This window comes from Triturus cristatus, chromosome 4_2 (genome assembly GCF_964204655.1).
Source record: "Triturus cristatus chromosome 4_2, aTriCri1.1, whole genome shotgun sequence".
In the NCBI taxonomy this organism is placed as follows: Eukaryota; Metazoa; Chordata; class Amphibia; order Caudata; family Salamandridae; genus Triturus; species Triturus cristatus.
The window spans coordinates 351,308,266-351,332,392 of NC_140586.1; the positions used below are offsets into that span (position 1 = coordinate 351,308,266).

Consider the following 24,127-nt stretch of genomic DNA (forward strand, 5'->3'; position numbering starts at 1 on the left):
ACATAATCAATCCTAAGAGAGGCACGCAATCTTTAGAGCTATTGAATATGGATGTTTTTGTATTAGAAGCTGACACTTTTGGACATTGATAAGTGTCTCTCCTCTGAGGGACACATAACTGACTGCTCTGTGTTCAATACTGTTCATAAACAGTGGCTTTGTTGCACTATTCAACTTTTTCATTTTCCGTGATCCATATCCCCAATGACTGCATGGTGGCCACTACTGTATGGAAATCCTAACTCATTTATTTACTTTTAGCTGGTCATCAGCTGCAAGTTGCCCTGACCTGGATATTTATTTTTTCTTTCTGCTTTAAGCCAACAACACTGCCGTGCATTTGAAAAGGGGACTGTGTGGATGTAAGGCCAAATAGTAGGACCTTCAACAAAAAACTTTCCTTGTTGATTAAGAATGTCAGAAAATTTGTGTTTGGACAACTGGGATGTAGAAAGAATCATTTTCCAGCTTTATCAAGTACAGTCAGTCTCCTCGATGCAACTATTGGAAGACCTGCTGCCCTACCAAGAAGGTGATGTTTTATTTCTTAATTAATTTTCTTCCAATTCATAAATTAAAAATGGGTCTGAACTCTTTCCTTTTTTCTGTATTAGCAAGTATCAGGAGTGAATCTCTTTGTTTTTGTGAAGAATCCTCCGTAGCTGTTCTATCACATGTTTCTTTTTGTGTTATGCAGTCTTTTGTAACAAATAGAGAAGGTATAGCTTGGATCTTTTGGGTGGTATGTTTTGATCCTAACTTTTAATCCACTTTTTGCAATAGAAAGGACTAATTTCTCTTTCTCTATTGTTTGTTGCTCTTCTAGATAAATGGAATTGTTAGGACCTACTGAGTGGATAACAGTGACCTCAGAATTAGGCAGTCTTTGTTTGGAGCTTTTCTCAAGCATCTCAGTTGATGCTCACAGCATGTGTTTTCCACTCCTCCTTCTTGATGACCTCCTTTGGTGAAATTGATGATTTCTGTATTGTTGGCAGTAGGATGGCTGTTACCAGTGGAGTAGATGAACTCACTCGTTGTGGTCTCTGATATTATGAAGTAATACCTGTAGTATATTATTTTTCTTTCCATCTCCACTGTCTTTGCGGTATGCCACGTAACGTTTATTTAGTGCATTTCTCCATCATTATGTTCCAGACTCGCAGCTTCCGAGCATCACCTCACAATCTTTGAATGCTCTCATACAATTGCTTCAGGAAGACAGGACACTCTTGGTCGGTATCCTGGAAGTAGATGCAGGATATATCAAGGTCTTTATCTTATTTCTTCTATCCTCAATAAAGGTGTCTCACAAAAAAGAAAGGCATGAGAGTAGTCGGAGTTAACACAGACTCAAGAAGTTGTCTTCCCTGTAAAAGCACTGAGAGAAAGTATACACTAAATAATATTGAATTACAGCTCATGCCTCATTGAAAACCAGTCAAAATAAGCAGGCCATGTAGAATTCAGTGTTCAATGATCCTCGCTGCACAATGCTGAAGAATGACCTCCACTTAACCGTCTGAACACTATGCCCTCTGGGATAACAGGATCAGGGTGGGAGGCCAAAGGCACACTGCACTTTCTCTTGATAAGGTTGTCCCTATCTTCCCATTTCCTTTCTGATTTTCTTTTTTTAAATTTATTCTGCGGAAAGTGAAAAAAACAGCTCATCATGCGCAGCCAATCTGAAGGTTTGATAGGCACTTTTTTCTTTTTAAAAATATGATAGTAAAAAAGCATACAAAAAGATGCAACGACAGGGAGCCTGGTTTACTCACAAAAGGAGATTAATGACCAGTTTCTGGGCTATTATTCGTCGCTGTATCGGAGCAGAATGAGGGGCCTCCCCGACGGTCTAGACGCCTATTTAGACGCCGCGGGGTTGCCCCACCTGGACCCGGAACAGGGCTCTGTGTTGGGAGCAGATATATCTCTGGGGGAAATCAGGGCAGCGGTTAAATGCATGGCCAGGGGAAAGACTCCGGGGGCTGATGGACTCCCGGTGGAGTTCTATGCCGCTTATTTGGATGTGCTGGCGCCGCAGTTACAGGCAGTTTATAGAGAGGCGTGGGTGCTGGGCAGATTGCCGGCCTCCATGAGGGAGGCAATCATAGTGCCGTTGCTAAAGAAGGGCGGGGACCCCACCTCTAGGACGGCGTACCGGCCGCTTTCCATGCTCTCCGTCGACTATAAGATCCTTAGCAAAATCCTGGCCACGCGACTCCTGGGTCACATGTGCTTCCTGGTGCATCCGGACCAGTCGGGGTTCGTCCCCACTAGGAATACTGCGACGTGCATCCGGCGGTTGGTGCGGATAATGGGGGAAGACAAGGAGGATATGCCGGAGGCAGTAGTGCTATCAGTGGACATTGAAAAGCATTCGATAGTGTGGAGTGGCCGTATCTGTTCCGGGTGCTGAAGGAGTTCGGACTGGGCGATAACTTCGTGCGGTGGACCAGACTGTTATATAGCTCCGCCACAGCTAGGGTTTGAACGGGGCGCACTATTTCGGCGGCCTGCCAGGTGACGAGGGGCACTCGTCAGGGCTGTTCATTGTCCCCGCTGTTATTCGCGCTGGCAATTGAACCCCTGGCGGCTCATGCCCAACAGGGGCAGTGTTACGGCGGGGGCGTCCGGCTGCGAGAAGAGCTACATCACATATCGCTATATGCGGATGACCTCTTGCTGTATCTGGCCGACGCGGGGGGCTCTCTGCGGGGCGCCAGAACCCTACTTAGGGAGTTTGGTCGATTGTCGGGGTTGCAGGTGAATTGGGCTAAGACTTGCCTGTTTCCTCTGTCTCCTGGAGCTCGGCTGCCTTTGGAGCTCACAGACTTGAGGTGGGAGCCTACCTGCTTGCCGTACCTGGGCGTCCGTCTTTCGGTGGCTGGGCGGGTCGCGCTGCTGAAGATGATAGCGCTGCCGAGATTACTATACTTTTTCCGTACTCTACCGGTTTGGATCCTGATCACCTTTTTTAAGACGCTTCGGACTTTGCTGACAGGATTTATATAGGGAACTGGGAGGCGGCGGGTGGCCCTGTCCACTCTGATGAGGCAGAGGGAGGAGGGGGGATTGGCGGTCCCAGACTTCGAATGGTACTATCTGGCGGCGCAGCTGCAGTGGCTGACGCAGGCCGTGGCGCGTGAGTTTCGGGGCCCAGAGTGCCGCGGGGTAGGGTCATTCCGCGGCCTGTGCTGTCATTTATTGTGCTTCGGCAGAGCCTCCGGCTGGGTAAGCTTACCCTCGAGGAGCGTACACTCCGCTTGTGCTGGATTCGGAGTCAGAAGCGAGCAGGCTTCGTGGCCCCGTATGCCCCGGAGATTCCACTGGGCATGTGTACGGCCCTCCCTCATGGCGGGGATTGGTCGGCGTTGGCTGGTTGGGAAGAGCGGGGGGTCCACATGCTTGGGGATTTATACAGGGATGGCGTATTGTTGCCATTCCAGGAATTGCAAGGGGCGTATGATTTACCGAGGGGGGATTATCTTCTGCACACCGCCTTGGTGACGGCGATCCAGAAAGAGTGGAAGATGGGACTTTCGGAGCCCCCGGTTTCTTTGGGGTGTCAGTATGTCACTATGGCGGCGGGTACGTTCAAGGCTATCACTTGTCTATACAGGCGGCTGTCTACAGAGAAGTTGTCGCCTATGGATGCCCTGAGGGGTAAATGGGAAGGGGATCTGGGTAAGCCCATTCCTGAGACGACGTGGGCGCAGCTAGTGCGGCGGGCCTGGAAGGGCACGCGCAATGCCAGATTCCAACTGGTCCAATTTTATACTCTACACAGGGCTTACTTAACTCCGGTCAAAATCCTGCAGTACTTCGGAGGCTCCCAATCGCCGTGTCCTCGTTGCAGAGTGGAAGGTGCTGATTTTGGTCATATGTTTTGGTCTTGTGTGGAACTGGGCTCTTATTGGGCGGATGTGGTGGCGTGTCTGAATCAAGTGACGGAGCGAGAGCTGGAGGCGGAGATGGGGACTTGCCTGTTGTTGTGGTTTCCGCACACCCCCAATACCAAAATTACAAGCAAGTTTTACGATCTAGGATTGATAATGGCGAAGAGGGAGCTCACTATGCATTGGAAGGCTAGATCTGGGCCGAGCTTTCGGAGATGGAAGGCGAGCTTCTTGTCCTGGGCGGGAAGCGAAGGGACGCTGCGCCTGCAGTTGGCCAGACGCGCGTCTAATGATAAAGCGCTGGAGGCGGCACGGGTGTGGGGAGCTCTGGTGGAAGGGCTTAGATCCTTGGAGGAGTTGAATGAGGAGGATAGGAATCCTGTGGACAGGGATAGGAGTGTGGAACCCGGGGTGGGGCCCTCTGAGACGCCTGGGGAGACCTCACTGAATAGGGCCACTTAGGTACACCTGTGGAGGACTCAGCGTTTGCACAATGTATTGGAAACTGCCGAATAGTCGTGGTTGGCGGCTGGGGTCTGGATGGGTGGCGGGGGGGGGGGGGGTCTCCGGTCTCTTGAGAACAGTGGACGTGCTCTTTTGATTGCCTTGGGCTCGGATTTCTCAGACCCCGGGTCCCTCCCAGCAGAAGTGGAGGGGTTGGCGCGGGCACACTGGCAGGGGGTGGTGGGGGTAGAGAGGGTGGAGGGTTGGGGCTGTAGGGAGGAAGCGTGGGTAGTACGGATTTCTCCTGGCATGTACATTGAGGGTTGAGTCTATTATATGTTGTTGGTTTTGATGTGCTGACGGACAAATTTAATAAAAATATTTTTTTTTAAAAAAAGCATACAAAAAGATAAGTTTCCATTTCAAAGATTCTTGGAATCATGGACATTCAATGTTCATGACTATTAGTGAAGTATGGTAAAGAATCGTGTCTTCTGTCAGAATTTGACAGTGCAGGATTACAATTGTGTAGCATCTGACTCATTAAAGTTACCAATTAGTTAGATTCTATCAATATAACACCTAGCATGTCATGTTCACAAGCTCATTAAAACTCACAGAAAGACGCACAGACTTAATTACATGCAGTCCCATATGTGTTCATGTAATGGAGAAAGGATTTTTAATACAGTTAAACAACTCTGAATAGCAGAGAGACTTTCAAAATGTTATTTTCAAGTAAAACAAAGAATAAAAATGTAATCTATTTACCCTAGAACATTCCTGTTGGCAGTCCAGCGATTGCAGCAAATAAACAAGCACAGAGGAAGGAAATACAAGATAATACATAAGGAAAGAGCAAGTTCTGAAAAAGAAAAAAAGATGAGAGGAAGGTAGATGGGTGAGAGATGGGCGAAGTCAGGAGAGCTGATATAAAAGAAAGAGGTGTATCCGAAGAAACAGATACAAGTGGGTGGTTTAATGGAGACTACATAAGAATTAATGATATACAGGATGGAAAAGGTTGTATGTGAGACAATGATATGGCAGTAGAGATATATGTGAGAGATATAAGAAAATATAGTATAAAGAGATGCAGGAGAGAAACAAGAACTTTGAAAATCAACATTATATACTAAAAAGGATAACCGGGATTGTCCTAGCCCTGGCTTTGATCAGTCGCCCATCGATTAACTATTTTGGTTACTGTGGAGAGCTCATACGCAGTGCAACCCTTTCCTACTGTGCATTAGCAATCGATGGCTCTGTAGAATGCTGCTATTGTTGAAGAGTTGGTTGCCGACCCTTTATCCACTTGGTGGAATGCGGAAAAACAAGTGGACCTTGGATGCACGTCTCAGTATACATAAAGGCAAACTGAAAGTCCTAAAACGGGTACATCACCAATTTTTTAGCTTGGGTTATTCGTCATTATGGTGCACGCCTACCACCCTGGACAGGTGTGTGAGTAACCCGCTCTGTGGGGCCACATTTATCAGAAATTCCTTCCTTCCCCAACCAAAATACTGAGACTGAATTGAGTGCATGGATGAACCTTGGTCCATGGATAGTCCCCTGTGCCATTGCTGATAAGACTAAGCCCTACTTCCACTGATGTGCTGTACTCTGGTGCACTTTTAAAAAGAAAAAATGATTGTGTGACTATCTGCACGCAACATTAACTAAAGTGGATTTATTCATATAAAACAATCCAATTGTAATTTTAATATAAACGAATTACAAAAAAAACAGGCCCTTCTAGTTCTTTTTCAACGACAAACAGGAGAGGAAATGCAAGAAAATGGCTCAGCCAGCCAGAAGGCGCAGGACACGAAACTGAAAAGGAGCACAATACCATTAAAGTAGACAGCAACTCCACTGCTGAGCAGTGTCAGCTGAGACCTCGATTCTTTCTTCTTGATCTTTTAGAACAGGGCTGTGGCCTATCAAACCTTTAATAAGAAGGAAATGTAGAGGTTTTGATCTTATTGACACATGACATCTCGGTGTGTCATTCTTTTTTTCACTGCAGAGCTCTTCATGTGACTTTGTATTTCAATGCTTCTTTCTACAAACAGCATGCCTTCTCTTTTTGTAAAGTATTTCTTTTGAATGAGAAAGAAACATGTAAAGGACCCTGACAGTCTTTGGATTGCATTTTTACTTGGTGGAAGAGTAATTCTGCAGTCACAGAATGTTCAGCAGGCAAGCTATATTAGGGAGCTTATGAGGCAAGACCAAGACCCGAGCAGTCAGAACTAAATACAGGAGACACTACACAAACCAAACAGCATGCATTCCTTTATCATAGCAACATGAAGCTAAACCAGAAAGAGAGAAGCAAGGACACGGTCATGGTCCTTCCTGTTAGATGGGACAATCGGCAACATATTCAAATTCAACAACAAGGACCTATTTGACATTAAGAACCCTTTCAAGTTTGAAGCATACTATGCTGTTGTCGCTATGGAGGACACCTATAACGTCAACAGAATCTTCAAAGTTGAGAGCAGCTTCAACACTCATGCATATGACTCTGAATCAAGGTAATCTGCGGGTATCATTTGCTCTCTTCTGATGATACCACAGTATTCTAGGCCTAAATAAACTATGCTGCTAGATTCAGCACCTTGAATGCCTCGAAGGAAATCACATGTCTTAGAAAAGCTTCCTCCAAGGAAGAGAATTCCTTAATTTTAAAAGCAGAGCCCAAGAAGCAAGTAAACTCTAAGCAGCACTCAAAGAGTCATTCTCCATCAAGAAGATTTTTCACTCAATGATGATCTCACTTTGTGACGGTCTGAAACTTCAAGACATGCCCGCAATCAGAGCCCCATCTCCATAGTCTCTTTGAGCTGTGTCATACAGCAAAGCTGTGGCTGTGGGCCCAACCCAGCTACCTAGAACTTGCAGGATCGATTGCCTCAAAATATCCTAGATCCAGTTTGCCTCCTGGAGGTGTTTCTAAATAGACAATTTGTAGGACAGAGTAACTATTAAAGAAGCACAGATCTAGGTAACAAATCAAGAGGGTTATATAGGGATTCGTGACAGAGCATTCTGGACATTCCTGAACGAAAGAGACATTCAGAAAACAGGGAACAAGAACAGAGTAGGAGGAAGAAAGAGGGAAGAAGTAAAGGAAACATCAAGATATAAATGAAAATGAGGGATCAGAGATTTGAAGGATAAAAGCCTGGAACAAAGTAGAAGAAAGAAGTGAGACAAGTTGAGTGTCTCGATGCAACAAAAACATTCAACTTTCTTGAATGGAAATAATTATTTGCATTACTGGCTAGGCTGGGGTTTATTGATGTATTCAAAAGGTGGGTAAAACTCCTCTACTGGGCACCTTTGACTTCATAAGAAATAATAGCATTGAGTAGCAACAGATGATGAATGTGAGAGGACATGGCAGGGATTGCTGTTGTCATCTGTCCTCTGGGATAGCTATGGGAACAGTGCTGTGCGACTTAGACAACACCATGCAGAGAGGGTGCTCAGTTTCTTGTTGAGATGCATGTAGTGTTTAGGTTTGCAGATGACATTACGTTTTATGTATGAAAAAACTAGAAGTTAAAGTGAACCCACTAATACAAGAATTCCTTAACTTTCTCACACTGTCAGGAATATTGAAAAATTGGGCCAAATCAGAAATCTTTCATCTGACAGAGACTACCACCACTTGTATCTTGGACTATCCACTTTATTGGCACGTCCTCTCAATTAAGTGCCAAAGTATATGGGTTAGCAGAGACATACAAGTAACCGTACAGGAAAACGATTATGCTGCAATGTCTCCTATTGAAGCCCAAGTGGACTGCTGGATCCAACCTTTGCTGTCCCTGGCAAGTAGAGTGGGTCTGAACAAAATGATTGTCCTGCCAAAGCTGTTTTATTTATTCACCAACATCCCTATCCTATTAAGTAAAGCCTTCTTCCAGCGATTGAAGACAAACATGACTTGTCTGATGTGGGTGGGCAAGCAACCTAGACAGAGATGGGAATTTTAACATAACCGTTCAACCAAGGGGCTTTTCTGCCCTGCCTTCTAACTATATTAACTGTGCGCACAGGCACAATTCAGCCATTTCTGAAGCTTCCCAGTACCTCACAGAGCTCACGTGGCAATTGAGATGGATTTATTATGCCCACGTCCCCTAGTTCTTGCCACCTGCACATTTCCTGGCTTCCTCAACGGGGTTATTGACAGAGTCTGCTGCTCGAGATGGGCATGGGAGGGCTTCCGCTGGAAGGCGGGGCTGGAGACCCTTTATGCTCCCAGCATGCCACTGGCATTCAACCCAACTATACCACCAACCTGTGACTCCAAAGTACACAAACAATTAATCAAACTACATCTAACAATTCTGGGGGACCTTTACCGAAACAACACGTTCATAACTGTAGAAACAGTAAAGTCACAAAGAATCCACACTCCCCTAGACATCTTTCTGTATTTTATGTTACGAGCAATTTGTTAATCTGCTCATGAGCAGTCCCAAGACCCTCCACCGACAGTAGCTCCATTAGAAGACAGAAACGATTGGTGTGCAGCCTCTACAGGGAGATGCAAGATAGCAACCCGGGGTGGCAGGCCAACATTAGACATAAATGGTCAGTGGACACTGCACCTCCCTGATGGACGGTGAATGGAAATTTTGTCTCACACTCACTGGGGCGCTCCCACCAGGAATAAGCTATGCCTTACAAGCTTCAAATTCCTTCACAAAATATACTCTACACCTGCTTCTTTACATTGCAATGGCTTTTGGCTTGACTCGTGCTTCTCTAGATGCTGCATGGCCTCCATGTTAAGTGGCACTGCCCTTCGATACACGTTTGGACACAGGTGTTAAAAGTGCTGTAAAATATTGTAGACCAAACAATCCCCCAGTCAATACACATCACATTGCTGGGTTGTATGAATGCTTTCGCCACCACAGCTTAAATTATTAGTGTTATCTATGCTACTGGCAAAGTGTAGAGTAGCGATACACTGGGGCTGTGATCCTCTCCACAGGGTCGCTTATTCTCTGCAAAGCATGTCCTACTCCAAGGAGCAGCTAGAAGCATAGTAGGCTTTATGCCACCCAAGTCTAGGTCGAAAGATGTATGGGCCCCCGTAGGCTTATTTTTTACAAGCAGGAACTGGGACTCTGGGAGATGAAAGGGATGAGGATACAGTAACGGTGTGCGACCAGTTCCCTTGGTCAGTACACTATTCTCTGTTTCTAGGATCGGTGTGCCTGTGCCCCTGAACATATGTAAAGGATTATCTGGAGCCATGCCGTGCAGTTAGATATTTTGCTGGGGCTGCGAGTCCTTATGAATTATTGTTGCTACATTATAGAACAATTCTATAATACTATTAGTCTTCAACTATTTGGTCCTGCTATGCAGCATTTATTCATCTATAGGCCAATGCAACATTGGGGAATTGCTAACTGTGTATTGCTTGTTCTGTGCAAATTGTTAAAAAAGAAAAACAGGGTTTTGAAGGATTCAAATGTGGAAGGAAAATGATAGAGGGAAGACAAAGAAAATAACAAATGAAAATCAAAAGGGGAAAATAACCATGAAAAAGAGGCACTGCTAGAGAGGCTAGAGATGAAATCAGGAAACAATAAAGAAGAAGAGTTTCGAGAAAGTGAAGATGAGCAGGCAGGCAAAATAAGGAAACTGTGCGCAACAATATTGTGACATACAACCATTTGTGATCTCTTAGATCTTACCAAAAAAGTTCTCAAGCTGTTTCAGTGTAGAAGTTCATCAGGGCCTCATTTCCTCCCTTGTTTTTGGGGGGATTTTGACTTCAGAGATTTATGCAATTTGCATGTGGTAGATCTAAAGTTCAGATAGGAGTAATATGAGCTAGCTTACTTTTGGGTCCACCAACATCCTAAAGATGGCAAGAATCTCCATCTCTCCTGGTCTGGTTGAGTGGTTCCCATTGTTCATGGGTATTGTGATACTTATGGGCATTGAAATGTTACACACAAATGAAGCATAGTTTCCTCTGAAAAATCATATGAGTTGAGAGGAACATCCAGGAGTAAACAGAGTAATGGATGATGGAAGAATGCATGAATGAGACAATGAATGATGGGAGAAGAGGTGAGCAGAGGATTTTTCTTTATACCTATGTGGGACCTAATGATTAAAAAATAAATGAGCGGAGGAGTAATGATGGGTGACCCGGTGGAGACTGGATCTGTGCAAAGGTGAAGTGAAAATGAATAACTGCATGAGTGTAAGTTGCTAGAATACATATGTGTGAAACTAGGGCTGAGAATATGTGATTGAATACAGAGAAGAGACAGCTGCAAATGGATAAACACATTAATAGATGGTGATTAAACAAAAGAATGGAGGGCAGGCACAGGATTAGTTAAATGGCTTATGAAAGAAAACATATGTACAATGAAGGTGTGCTACAGTGTCTTTGGAATCAAGGGCAGCTGTTTCTATTCCACTCTGGAAATACTATGTTGTGCTGAACCTTACCTGTACCTCATCCAATAACTATATCTAAGAGTTCAAATGAATCAGCACTATTTCATAAAATATGCAATGAACTTCATCTCAGAAATGAAATGATGGACTGGGAATACTTTTGACAGTACCAAACATGATAAGGTGATAAAAACAATCTGAATAGTAAAGTCTAGAAAGGTTGGTGGAGAAAAACATAAGGAGACAGATCTCAATATGACAGTTAAAAATAAACAGGAATTGAAATAGAAAAGGGAGCCAGCTGCTGAACAAAGAAATGAATAAGAAAGAGGAAATGAGCTAATTCCGATTTTGGGCCACAGTGGCATGGTGTGAAGAACCCATTATGAAGCAGGAAGGTCAGTTGTATAAATGGATGAGGTGAGGTGAATGAGACTGAAGATGAAGATTACTTACGCCAAAGCAAAGGCTATCAGAGCCCCAACAACCACTACGAAATCCAGTAGGTTCCAAAGGTCACGGAAATATGACCCTTCATGCAGGACCAGGCCTTGGTCAATCATCTGTTAGAGAGAGACAGAAAGAATTTATCTTAAAAGAGGGCGCTTCTCCAAATTATGCACATTGCCTTACAATAGCCAAGCTATTCTAGTACTATGTTCACAAGGAATTGTTTATCCTCTTGATGGGTTGCACTCAGTTTTTTGTTCTCGGAATGAGAGAATCTACCAGTAGCGTGGACTCATCAACCACTAGATGTCCGCGGAGGAGGCATCTACTCTGTTTAGTGTCTATTCACGTCCATATTCATGGGAAATGTGTTCTCTCTTCAAGTTCCAGCCATAGGACGTTTTAATCAAAGGACACTTAAGTCACTCGACCCTTAATGTCCCGTTTACAGTACCTTTCTTAGAATATAACCATTTCATTTCCAATCCATTCTACCTCTTTGGGGGTTTAATTTATGAATGAAAGAAGTCTGATTCCAGTCTAGGCACAAGAGTTTACCTCTTGAAGGTTTAAATTTCTTTGGTTACATAAAGGTCATAGCTTGGTTGTGATTTTAACTCAAGAATTTTCACGCAGAGGTTTGCATCAGAAGGTATGCTTCCCCTTTATAATTCTAGGAATAAATGTGCTGCAGTGTCCGGTCTGCCAAATATTACTAAATGTGTAAATCAGTTCTTGTTTTTATTTATTTTTCCATGGCACTTTCTGCTTTCCCTTGTTGCTCTTTGCTTGTGATGAATTTACTGCTTCTCCTTCTTCCCCTTGCTCCTCTGCACTTCATCAGAATAAACATGGTTGAAAATGTTCCACATTAAAAGCATATTGCTGTTGTTTACTGCTGATTTTCAGGCAAAATCTTTACTAGGGACACTTGTGAAATGATTCAGCCCAAGCTTCCTAAAGTCTCCAATGATAACACCTGTGTTGACTAATAAGCTAGGCAATTACATTTCTATTCAGGACTTCACCTCAGCAGTCTAATCATACAAAACAGTGCCCACAGCTAAACAACATTAACATATAGTTATGTACGCACCATAAAATTTGTTGCAGTCAGGATCCAACTTTATGCATTTTTGTCTATGTGTAATGATGTCCTGAGAATGTCAGTTTCAGACTCCTCATTAGATGGATTGTGTTGCTTCACAAGGAAGACCACAGAGTTACCATTGGGCCTTGAGACCCCCTAGCAATTGAAGAGACTTACTAACTGTGACTTCATTAATGTGATTTATGTGTAATTTCCTCTACATATGTATGACCACACGTAAGATAAGGATCAGAATCAATGAGCACAGAAACACTATGAGGTGAAAAAAGGACAATACTAAACTAACAGAAGCACTAGCTGGCCAAGAAACACTGTGCAGTTGAAACTGAATCGATTATCATCACTCCATTTAGATATACAACACCACTCTTACTATATGAGCAAAAATTGGAATAATCAAGCTAACGATGAGATCCCCGGGAACAACATAACAAGGTAAGACCATGGGATCAATAATGTAATATCGGAATCAACAATATTGTGTGACAGAAATATTCTGTCAAAAATATTGTTTAGTGCAAAAATAGGTTTTTATCATTCATTCACACTACTATTGTTAATAAACATACACAAATATTGTTTGTAAATATATATATATATATATATATATATATAGTTTAAAGTAGTACATCTTGAATATTTGATATATTCTATCATTAATATAATGTAAATTAAAATGAATCTCACTAATCTTTAATACTATATATAAGCACAAATACATATGTGTGTGCCTGTATATATATGTACATATATATATATATATATATATATATATATTACACTGAACAGCTAAATATTAACAATTCAGTTAAAAAACCTTAAATAAATTACCAAGCAGAAAAAATTTAAACAAAAACAAAGTAACACATTTACAAAAATATTTATACAAATGTAAAAAAAAATAAAAGCAAATACTATAAAATCCAATTTTTTTTTTTTAAACTCTCCCGGCTTTATTGAATACTACAAGAAAACAAAACAAAAAATAGCACAATCATCATCTCTAACACTTCCATCCTATGCGTCAGCAGCTGGTGCCCATTTTTTTGCATGTTGCAAGGACCAGCTGTGGAGTAGTGTATACATTCAAACAGAACCCTTCAGGAGCTGATCGCTTGTGAAGAAAAGCTGGATTTGTTTGTCATTTCAGAGGCTGGGGCTCAATCAATGCATCCTCCCCAAACCAGGCACCCTTCTGCGTAACACAACCAAACTAAGGAAAGGAGGCGAGAAAGGTGCAGTCATTGTATGTTGGCACAATATACAAGGAGCACGCCTTCCCAATTTTGACTAAAAATGACGACGACATGCTCTTGAAAGACATGTTTACTACTGTTGTGTTAGGCTACAGATAATCTAACTGTACGACAAACTTAAAAACCAAGTTCACCTTTGGCACCAGCTGCCAAGAATCACAGTCTTTCCACTATAAATAACTTACGTGCTGCAACCAGCTGGCCTCTAAAAGTGTCTTTCAACCCCATAGTTCTGTTCCTGGGGCCTAAAAAAAAACCAATCTATCGAGAGGCCACTTTGTTCACCTGAATCACTAGGCTTGTCTCAGCCAGGAAGATGGAGCAGAGTCGGCTTGGCACCATCTTAAGGAGTTGCCCAAAAATAAAATCCAAATTATATCCAAATATTTTACCAAGTATATTTAACCATATTAGGAAATGTATTGGCATTTGGGAACAACAGATAAACTATTACTACTCGAGTTTATGCAACAGTAGAGAAATGATAGGACTTCGGAGGGGTTAACTATATTATCACCACTCCAAACTGTGCAACAGTAGATAAAGCATTGAACTTCAGAGGGGTAAAATTTACTATTCCCACTCCAGTCTGTGCAGCTGTAGGGAAAGCATTGTACTTCAGAGGGGTAAGATTTACTATTCCCATTCCAGTCTGTGCAACAGCAGGGAAAGCTTTGGACTTTCGAGGGACTAAATTTACTATACAGACTCCAGTTTAAGCAACAGTAGGGAAAGCCCTGGATTCTGGAGAGGTTAAATTTACTATTCCCACGCCAGTCTAAGCAACAGTAGGAAAAGCGTTGGACTTTGGAGGGGTAAGATTTACCATTCCAACTACAATGTGTGCAACAATAGGTAAAGCGTTAGACTTCAGAGGGATGAAACGTACTATTCCAACTCCAGCCTGTGCAACAGTAGGGAAAGCATTTGACTTTGAAGGGTAAGATTTACTATTCACACTCCATTCTAAGGAACAGTAGGGAAAGTGTTGGACTTCGGAGGGGTTACATTTACTATTCCCACTCAAGTCTGTGCAATATCAAGGAAAGAGTTGGTCTTCAGAAGGGTAAGGTTTACTAGTCCCACTCCAGTCTGTGCAACACGAGGGAAAGAATTGGGCTTTGGAGGGGTAAGATTTCTTATTCCCACTCCAGTCTGTGCAACAGTAGGGAAGCACTGGACTTCCAAGGGGTCACATTTATTATTCCCCTTACAGTAGGTAAACTACTTCACTTCAAACAAATTACATACTTGAATAACCCTATTAATTGAGAAAAAATATAGAACTTGAAATATGAACATTAATACTTAAAATAAAATATATACCAAATTAAAAAAAATAAACAATTATCCAATTTACAAAATTCATAAACATTGTAATAATTAATTTTCAATTTAAAAATAATGCTTACTTAATTATTAACTTTCCACTCTATACCCCTACAAACCTAGTAACCCACACCTTAAATATAATGAAAATAAATAAGTGTAACAAAATCTATATAACGGATAAACAATTACATAATTAATGAACAATTAATAGTTAATTGGTAATTAATTATTAGTTAATTAACTTCCAACCCTACAACTCTACAACCCTGCAGCCCACACCTAAAATATAAATAAAATATATAATTATTACACAATTTACATAAATACTAATCAATTAAATAAGTAGTTAAACATTAATAATAATTATTTTTTAATTATGTAATTAACTTCCAATCGTATACTCCTACAAACCTAGCAATCCCCAACTAAAATATAACTAAAAGAAATCAATGCAGCATAATGTACATGATTTATAACCAATTAAATAATTAATAATAAATTATTACCGAATGGTAAATAATTATTACTTAATCAACCTACTACCCTATACCCCTACAAACCCAGAAGCCTGCACCTAAAGTAGAACTAATATACATGATTATTACACAATTTACATAATTAATAATCAGTTAAATGATTAATAAAAAATTATAAATTAATTGCTAATTAATTTTTACCTAATTAAGTTACCATCTACTAACCCTACAAACTAGCGACCGGCACCAAAAATATAAGTACAATAAATCAATATTACATATTATACATAATGAATGTCAATTACATACTTACTTAAAAATGAATAATAAATTAATAATTAATTAGGACTTAATCAGCTTCCTACCCTATCTCCCTACAAAACCAACAACCCGCTACGATACTATGAATTACTATTAACAATTACATTAAAAATTATATATATCTCTTAAAATTACAAACTATATTTAAAAAATAAATAGCAATTATACAAACAGTACAAACATAACATTATTATATAAGCTAAAACATGTTTAATTAAAAAACTATATTCTTTACAGCTATATTAGCAAAAACGATATTTACAACAATGATATTCTTAACAAGTATGTTACTTACCTGAAATTATATATATACATATATATATATATATAGTAGATATTGCTGTCTCCCGATATTTACAACTCAATATAGGTACTTGGTTCTAATTTCTTTCCAATTCAAATGGAGTACTAAAGGGTTTGTCAACCCTCCGAATACTTTATTTTCCCTTCTTCTAACATGCAAATTTATTCACGATCCAAGGTATTCGGTGGACCTGATCTAAAGTTACTCCTTGTATAACAGGAGATTAACAATTGAAAGATTACATGGATTTTCCTAGTTTGCGTGGCAGTTTTTACAACTTTTCAAATTCTCCGGGTATTTACAAACTTTTTTTCACAGAACCCAATTGCAGTGCTTTTCTCTCATTAAAATCAAGAACTATATGGATTCATCATCCATCTCACAACGGCATATCCACTTGACCACCTCTTCAAAAAACACTACAGTTCCCACACTTTTAGCGCATACACTTATGCACGGCCTGTGATTCATTGTGTTCCTGATCTGAGCTTGTTCCGTTCCAAGCCTCCTGCATTTCCGTCACTAAGATACACCATGGTGACCCTTGTGAGCATGTGCATTAGGAGGCAGAGCATGCCTCCTGCGTAGCAGAAGCCATGTTTTATACCACAGTATTCTTCTACTAGTTTACTGGTTCGGCTGGCCAAAGGAAGTGCTGTAGGTTGTTAGCTGGCGGTTCTCCTAGACTAAGTAACTATTCCATGATTTCATGGTTAGGAGGGCACTACTGTTTCTGTTACTCTTACTGTGAGTACCTTGCTGTTTTTTTGGTGTATACTCGTCTTAGCCATCTAGGAGTTATGTTTGGTGCTATATTGCACCCCCCTCAAGAAGACGTGTGCTACAATTCCTTTTATCTGTCATCTGGGTACAGCACAAATTTGTGCTCATCTGGCATTACTTTGGACGTGTATCTTCCGATGTTATGAAAAAATGTCCAGGGGTTACCATGAGTTTAGGGTCCTCCTTCCTTTCCAGGGGCCACTAATTCTAGTTTACACAAGCACCATGGGCGTAAGCACAACCTTTTTTAGCCCATATTGAAATATTATGCTACAGCTTTGCTTTGTTCAAAGTACGTGACTACAGGAGTCGCTACCTTCGAGCCAGACCATGAAGTCAATAACTGTCCATACTACGGTAAGTTGCGTAAATGAATGAATGCATGGTTTTCGCACAAAACCACGGAATCATGCAGGTTGTTTCCTTTTGATTTGCAGTTTCACCAGAGTCACATGTGCCGATTATTATTTCTCACTCTCATGCATATAAGCATAATTTCTAAATCTAGTATATTTGGATTTGGCTTCTTTTACCCTAGGATGGTGCATTTTATGGTTGAAGGTAGGAAATTCCTCTCTTACCTGTATGGATGTGCTCAGTAATATAAATAGCCCAGATGAATACCCCTGAACTTTTTGTGCACACAAATAGGCAGAAACATGTTGGCATGCTAATGCATTTAAAGGACATTTTACCTAAATTATCCAAGATATAGGCTTTTAGCCAAACCTGGTATACCTATTAATAATTGGAAGCCCTTCAGGTTTACTCTAAGGTATTTATATTATCTGGATCCCTGATTTATTCAGGCATTATATTTATCAAGAATTCCTCATAAGTTGAGGTTAAGTCCATCATAGTAGTATCATCTTACCTCAGTGAGGTGAGGGTACCGACGATGAAGCATGCCAAACACTGTGGGTGAGGCCTCTTCATCCAGAAAAACTAGATTTAGCTCCTGGTCTTACTGTTCAGATAGGATAACATGTAATTTCCATCCCATCTTCTCTGTACACCTTACTCTTTGTGTTCATTGAAGCTATTAACTTCTAAATAGACTTCAACTTCAGGGCATTCCCTTGTAGTATCTAGCCACCTCTCAGTCTACATCTAAGGAAGAGCATATTGGGCTTTTCTATAATTATTTTAAACTCTGGGTACATGATCTAAAGGGCAAACATGCTCCTACCCTTTGCCTATATGAATCAAACATTCTTGTGAGGATATCTATAATCCTCCCAGACCTAGCCTCCCAGTCCTGTTTGTATGTATCACAGAATGCTGCACGTTCTGCACTATTTATAATATTGCTCACTTATGACATAGTATTTTGATGTTAATACAACATGATGTAAATAGAACAACCTATGTAACAAAAGACAGTACCCACTTAATTCTTCTTTGTGATGTTTTTGAGACATGTATATATGAATAATATTGACAATATGTTTAGAGTCAGGAGATGGAATCTCTTGAACAACATCCTCATGAATGAATCCAAAGGAACTTTTGCATTGGTGTAATAGTTACTACCCTAGTTCCGGTATAAGGGTTAGTCCTGTGTTTAACCCTACCAACTCCCCTTACCAAGAAAGTTGGGCAAGCTTGGTGGACAGCCCGGTAGGTCACATATAAGATAAACCATTTTTACACAGGAAGCCAGTAAACAGCATTAGACACACATGGTCCCACCACTAAAGATGGAACAGTGGTCTGTTGGCAGCATGTTGAGGGTACTGCAGCTGCACAACTAGCCACACTGGCAAGCCTACGTATCCAATGTTAGATTAATATAGCTTTGAGTGAACCTCAGCCCACAGCGTGCAGCGTGCACTCTTTGGGCAACGCTCAGCAATAGTACGATCTTTTTTTAGCCTGCCCAGAGAACAGAATACTGCTTGTGAAATCTGGGAAATCATTATAAACTCATTGCATAGACAATGTCTGAGCACACTGTGAGGCAACGCTAATACATGGCTCACTGTAGAATTCTAGGGCCATATAGACAAAAACCTGGAATTGTGATTTTCTATTTGCGATTCTTAACGAATAGCAATTTCGAAATTTCTAATCCTAATGTAAGAAAATTAACATATTTTAAACAACCATTCCTAGTAGGTTGCTGTAGAAAAGTGCCCTGTTTGAGAGGGTCGGCCCCACTTTTTGCCTGGTATTTGATGCAATTTTGACTGGAAGTGCAATGGGTTTCTGCTAAACAGGCACCCAGTACCAGAACTCTTTCCAAAACCATACAATTGTTTGCCCCAATTGGCAATTCCTTTGGTACCCTCGGAAAGTCCCTAGTAAATGGTTCCCCAGCACAAATTGTACCACCCTAGGGCCCCCACACCGAGCTCATATAAACTGCCACTGCAGGCTGCATATCTTGGTGCAGACAAAAGTGAAAAAAACGACATGGCACACAGTTTGTGTGCCATGCATAAGCGACGCTGAATGAGGTATAGGTAAGTCACCCCTACCACAGGCCTAACAGCCCTAAGGCAGGGTGCACTACACTACATGTGAGGGTATCACCGCTTTAGCAGGTATGCTCCTGTGCTGGGCAGTTCCATTGCCGCCAGTACAAGTGGACAGGAAAGTCATTTTACAAGCATGCGCTGGACACAGGTATAAATGAGTTCCCCAGCTACATGGTGGCTTCAATGAAAAAAAGGATGTTTGGTATCACACATCTCGTATTAATAAACCTGCACTGATGCCAGTGTCGGATTGAGTAATACATGCACTCAGGGGGTCCTTTAGAGTTGCTCCCTGAAAACTTACCAGCCACTTGTGTGCCGACTGACTGGTTCTAACCAGCCTGCCACCAGAGACGAGGTTCTGACCCCCAAGGGAGAGGGTCTTTGCTTTCCGGGGGACATAAGTCACGTCTGGCTTGAACCCCGCCCACAGGATGACCTGTGGAATAGCAATCAAAGACCAGGAAGCTTCACAGAGGCTCACCGCCTTCGGTATGCATATCTGGCTTCTCTTGCAGGGGAAGAAAATTACCCTCTTTGTCCAGAGTTCTTTGGCACCTGGACAAGTGGGAAAAATAGCTAAGCAAGATAGGTGTGTCCACTCTCAGTCGAGTATCACCCCTGAACTGGGATTCTTGAAGTCGATGCGACTTTTCAGAAGTGACCATCTTGTTGATGGCAAATTTTGGATCTCTGAGACAGGATAGTGCCCATTTCCCCCACAAAGTTGTCATATAGGAGGCATGGTGAACCCAAGGGTCAGTGGCCCATTAGCTACTACCCTATACTCCCCTAAATGCCTGTAAATTCATTGTTTAGGGGAGTCCTGGCAACGGGAAATCAGATCCTGCAGACTAAAAGAAGCAAAAGGGCGGAAGAGTTACAAAAACAAAAACTGCAGAAGAAGCAACTCACTTGGCACCAACCCTGCAGGCCTGTTTGCCTACTCTCGACAATTGCACCAAACTCGTCTCACCCTACAAACTGCTGATCCTCCAAAGCCTGAAAGGACTGCCAGCACTTTTCCAAAGACTCAGGAGCCCCTGTGGAACAGTGGAGAAGTACCAAGAACTAAGCTGTGAGACTCCAAGACTGCGATAACCCGACAACAGAAAGTACCACTGCACCACAGCCACCGAGCCTGAGCTCAAGTGGGGCAACAGTGCCAACATGTTCCCAAGATCCTGAAGACCCGCAAAGAAGGACACTGAAGAGCAGCGAAAGCAGACACCCGAGGAAGAGCAACTGACTGGGCAGCAAGCCTGCTGGCCTGTCTGATTTTCCCCATCGAAACTGTGCCAAATACGTCTTGTCCTGCAGCTGTTGTGCCTACAAAGCCTGGGAGGACTGCCTGCTTTCAATAAAGACTCAAAAACTCCCATGGAGCAGTAGAGCTGCTTCCCTGTCACCAGCAGGCACCACAAAGAAGGCTGTGAGTGCGCCAGATCGCAAAAACCAGACACCGCACAACACCGCTGCACCTGTACTTCCGAGTCCAAACTGAAGTGGGCCAACAGTGCCAGTGTGGTCCCCCAGCCCTCCAGAGGCAAAGCCCACCTTGCACTTGACCACTGTGGACTTCCCAATGCCACCTGCAGCCTCTGTTTGCAGGCCCTCTCTATTGTGAGTGCTCCCGGTGATGGAAATCCAATGCCTAAAAACACCTCTGCACCGGTCACCCTTGGCCTGGGAGAAGAGGACCAAAGGCATCCACGAGCATGCAAGAGTTGAGACCCCCTGTTGGTTCAGATTGGCTGATCCGCCAGCCTACAGCCTCTTTTCCAATGGACCGATCTCAATTGACTTGAATGGCGCACCCAACACTGTAAGGCACCTCTGCACCGGGCCGCCCCAGCGCTGCCCAAAGTGAACCTTTGGTGCTGCCTTGGACCTTGCCTCATACCCACGTTAAGTCTAGAATAGGGGTTCCAGAAGTTGCTATTGAGTGTTCCAATGCAATATATGTTTTTTTTTCCAATTTAACATTGCCGCAGAGTGCATCAATTACTACTTAATGTATCAAAAACCTGTTTACCTTTTATATTTTAAAAGTACTTACCTGATCATGATGACCTTGGTGCCTAAAGTTCTATAAAGATATGTGTTATTTTTATAAATTGGCTTGGATCTCCTTATTGAGTTGTGTGTATTATTTATTGACTATTGTGTCCATGTACAGATATCTAACACTCCTCCCTGATAAGCTCAAGACTGCTCGACCACACTACCCCCTAGAAGAGCATCTTGTGATTGCTAGAGCAAGCCCCTGTCCACTAGTAATAGCCTTACTAACCTAGACTCTACCTGAACCTGGACTATACCTGAACTATTTGCATAGTAGACCTCTTTTTGGCATACCATTTAATAAGCCAGCTTTCTACAGTTGCAAATTGACCTACCTCACGAATATTAATGAAGTAGGTCATAGTTTGCGACCCATTAGAAACGTTAGCCATTACAGGGATAGTGACCTAATGGGGTAGGCAGATCACCATGTCTGTGATTGCTTTTAAATGACAAGTTACATTTTAAATGACAAGTTACTGAAACACAATTTGATATGTGTACATTGAGAAATGCTTTTTTGCAGTTGCAAACGAGACGAATCTGCGAATCAGCCCTTTTCCAACCACAAAACAGTTCTGTACAAATGGCCCGTAGTCTCTATTTGTGCAATAAATGAACATGACGCACCCACTTGTCTTTCTGTCCTTTCAGCTGAGCCAGAGATAGGAGTTCACTATAGTGGCAATTTTGCAAACACAGACTTTACAATGCCATTGAGATATCTGAAGGTACTTCGTATATGAACTGGTCTATACTAGACATAGTCTTTCCATTCATTCTCAGGAGAGGGTAGGGGAGCATTGGTTGGCAGTGAGAAAATGATAACAAAAGACAATAATTACATCCCCATAGTATGGGCAAGCTGGCTTAGCCTTCTTGTCACTTATTATTCACCAAAAAAGGGGGCGCTAAATTACAAAAAGGGGGTCAATCCAGTCCACTCATATGTGGAAGTTGGGTCAGGAGGCTATGAGGCTAGTTTATCATGCAGAGAAAGACAAATTTGAATTTATCTGCCACAAAAACTCACAAACGTCTGTTGGTAAGAAAGAAAAATAAATGTAAGAATTGTGGGTCCTTACAAAGAACATAATCAATATGTGAAGGTATGTGTGTATATGCATGCCACTTGCCTAGGCCTGGTAGTGTGACTCCTTGTGGCCCCGAATAATTGAAGTACAAAGCTCTAAGTCACTTGAAGGAGCCAAAAGGGGGAACAACAAGACCCGACAATCAACTCCTCTTCTCCTAAATCTTATATTCAAGTATTCTATGATATCTCACAATGAATCTGAGGAGTTTTTGCTCATGTCCTAAAATCCACCATGCTTCTGGTGCTTACATTAATCTCCCAAAACACCTGTTGATCTGCTGATACCCTCTCAGATTCCATCTGTGAATCTCTTGGTGATGGTGCAATGCAACAATCAAGGATCCGCTCTTCATAACTCAGATTTTTAGTGCTGATCACTTGGTTATTTCAGTCTTAGACTCAACCCATATATGCCTTTTCCAAACTATGTATTTTTCTGACAAACAGTAGCTGATCATCAGGGCAAGTAAGAGTGTTAATTTAGTTGGCAGCTATAGATTAATATGTTTAGATCAAGAATTCTGTACATTAGTCCATATGGGTAAAGTTAAAAACTGACTAGCTAAATGATTCTCATTTAGGTTTACTGTTTGTACATTAATCACATGTGCATATCCTTAAAATATGAGATGGCTCTAGGCCTAGCAGACCAACATTTGACCCTCATGGTTTTAAGAGACAACTGGATTGTGTTGCGTTGACATTCTTCATCCTCGAAGATATGGATTTGATATAATTCAGCTAAATTAATGATAGAATATAATGTTTCTAACACTCTAAACAAATACAGTGATCATTAGGATACACCACCATCACTAGGGGCTCCAGTGGGAGTTCTTCTATTACCAGTTTCCTCTTACCTTGATCACCATCTCAAATGTAAACACACCAGTGAAAACATAATCAAAGTATCTGAGAACCTGTAAAGAACAGAAGCACAGATATCAGCAAGTTACTCTACAAAAATACACCAGAGCTAGTTTCCACATCCAAACAATGGGTTTGGACCAACAGAAAATGTAGTTACCTGCCTATATGCTAAACACAAGCACAAACACACTCATTTTAGCTAGGTTGAGATCATACATAGGGAATGTGCCCAAACACACGATCCACAAGTTGAAAGCAAAATATTCTCACTGGTCTGATTCGGTAGTTGACATGGATATATTCTCTTGTACGGTACAACTAATGATCAGACATATAACCAGTTACACTTTGTTCAATTTGATAAGGCGATTACGAAAGCTATTTGCTCAGTGTGGTGTCAGACTTTACACCTACATGCCCTAGAAAAATGATTAACTCTAAAGATTTTCAGAAACGTGCAGAATAGGAAAAATTATTGACAATTGTTTACATATGATGAGTGGGCAAGATCGTTAGTGAGCGCCACAGTAACATCTGAGAAATTCAATTGTTTTTGTAACACCATCTTCTCACCAGGGGTCTTATAAATGCAATAGTACTGTAAATGTGAAATAATCCTTCTGGGGTGACAATATATAAGGATGCCCATGAAAGAAGTACAGGTCATTGCTAGTCGCTTTGCAACCCCTGAACGAAGAGGTCTGCCAGTGGTCTGTGCAATGTGAGAATGTGTCTTAGCTACAAGAGGAACCCTAACATCGCATTTGGCAGTGTATCAGAAG

General features: G+C 41.8%; 1 protein-coding gene across 1 annotated transcript in view; it reads right to left on the reverse strand.

Moving 5' to 3' along the window:
* The window catches only part of CACNA1E (calcium voltage-gated channel subunit alpha1 E), a 1,399,715-nt gene that overhangs the window by 304,259 nt on the left and 1,071,329 nt on the right, over nucleotides 1-24,127 (reverse strand). Inside the window, exons 24-25 of the mRNA XM_085601759.1 lie at nucleotides 23,336-23,395; nucleotides 11,259-11,365 (exon numbers count right to left, since the gene is read on the reverse strand). Coding sequence (XP_085457885.1) covers nucleotides 11,259-11,365; nucleotides 23,336-23,395 — 167 coding nt within the window. The remainder of the gene's footprint in view (nucleotides 1-11,258; nucleotides 11,366-23,335; nucleotides 23,396-24,127) is intronic.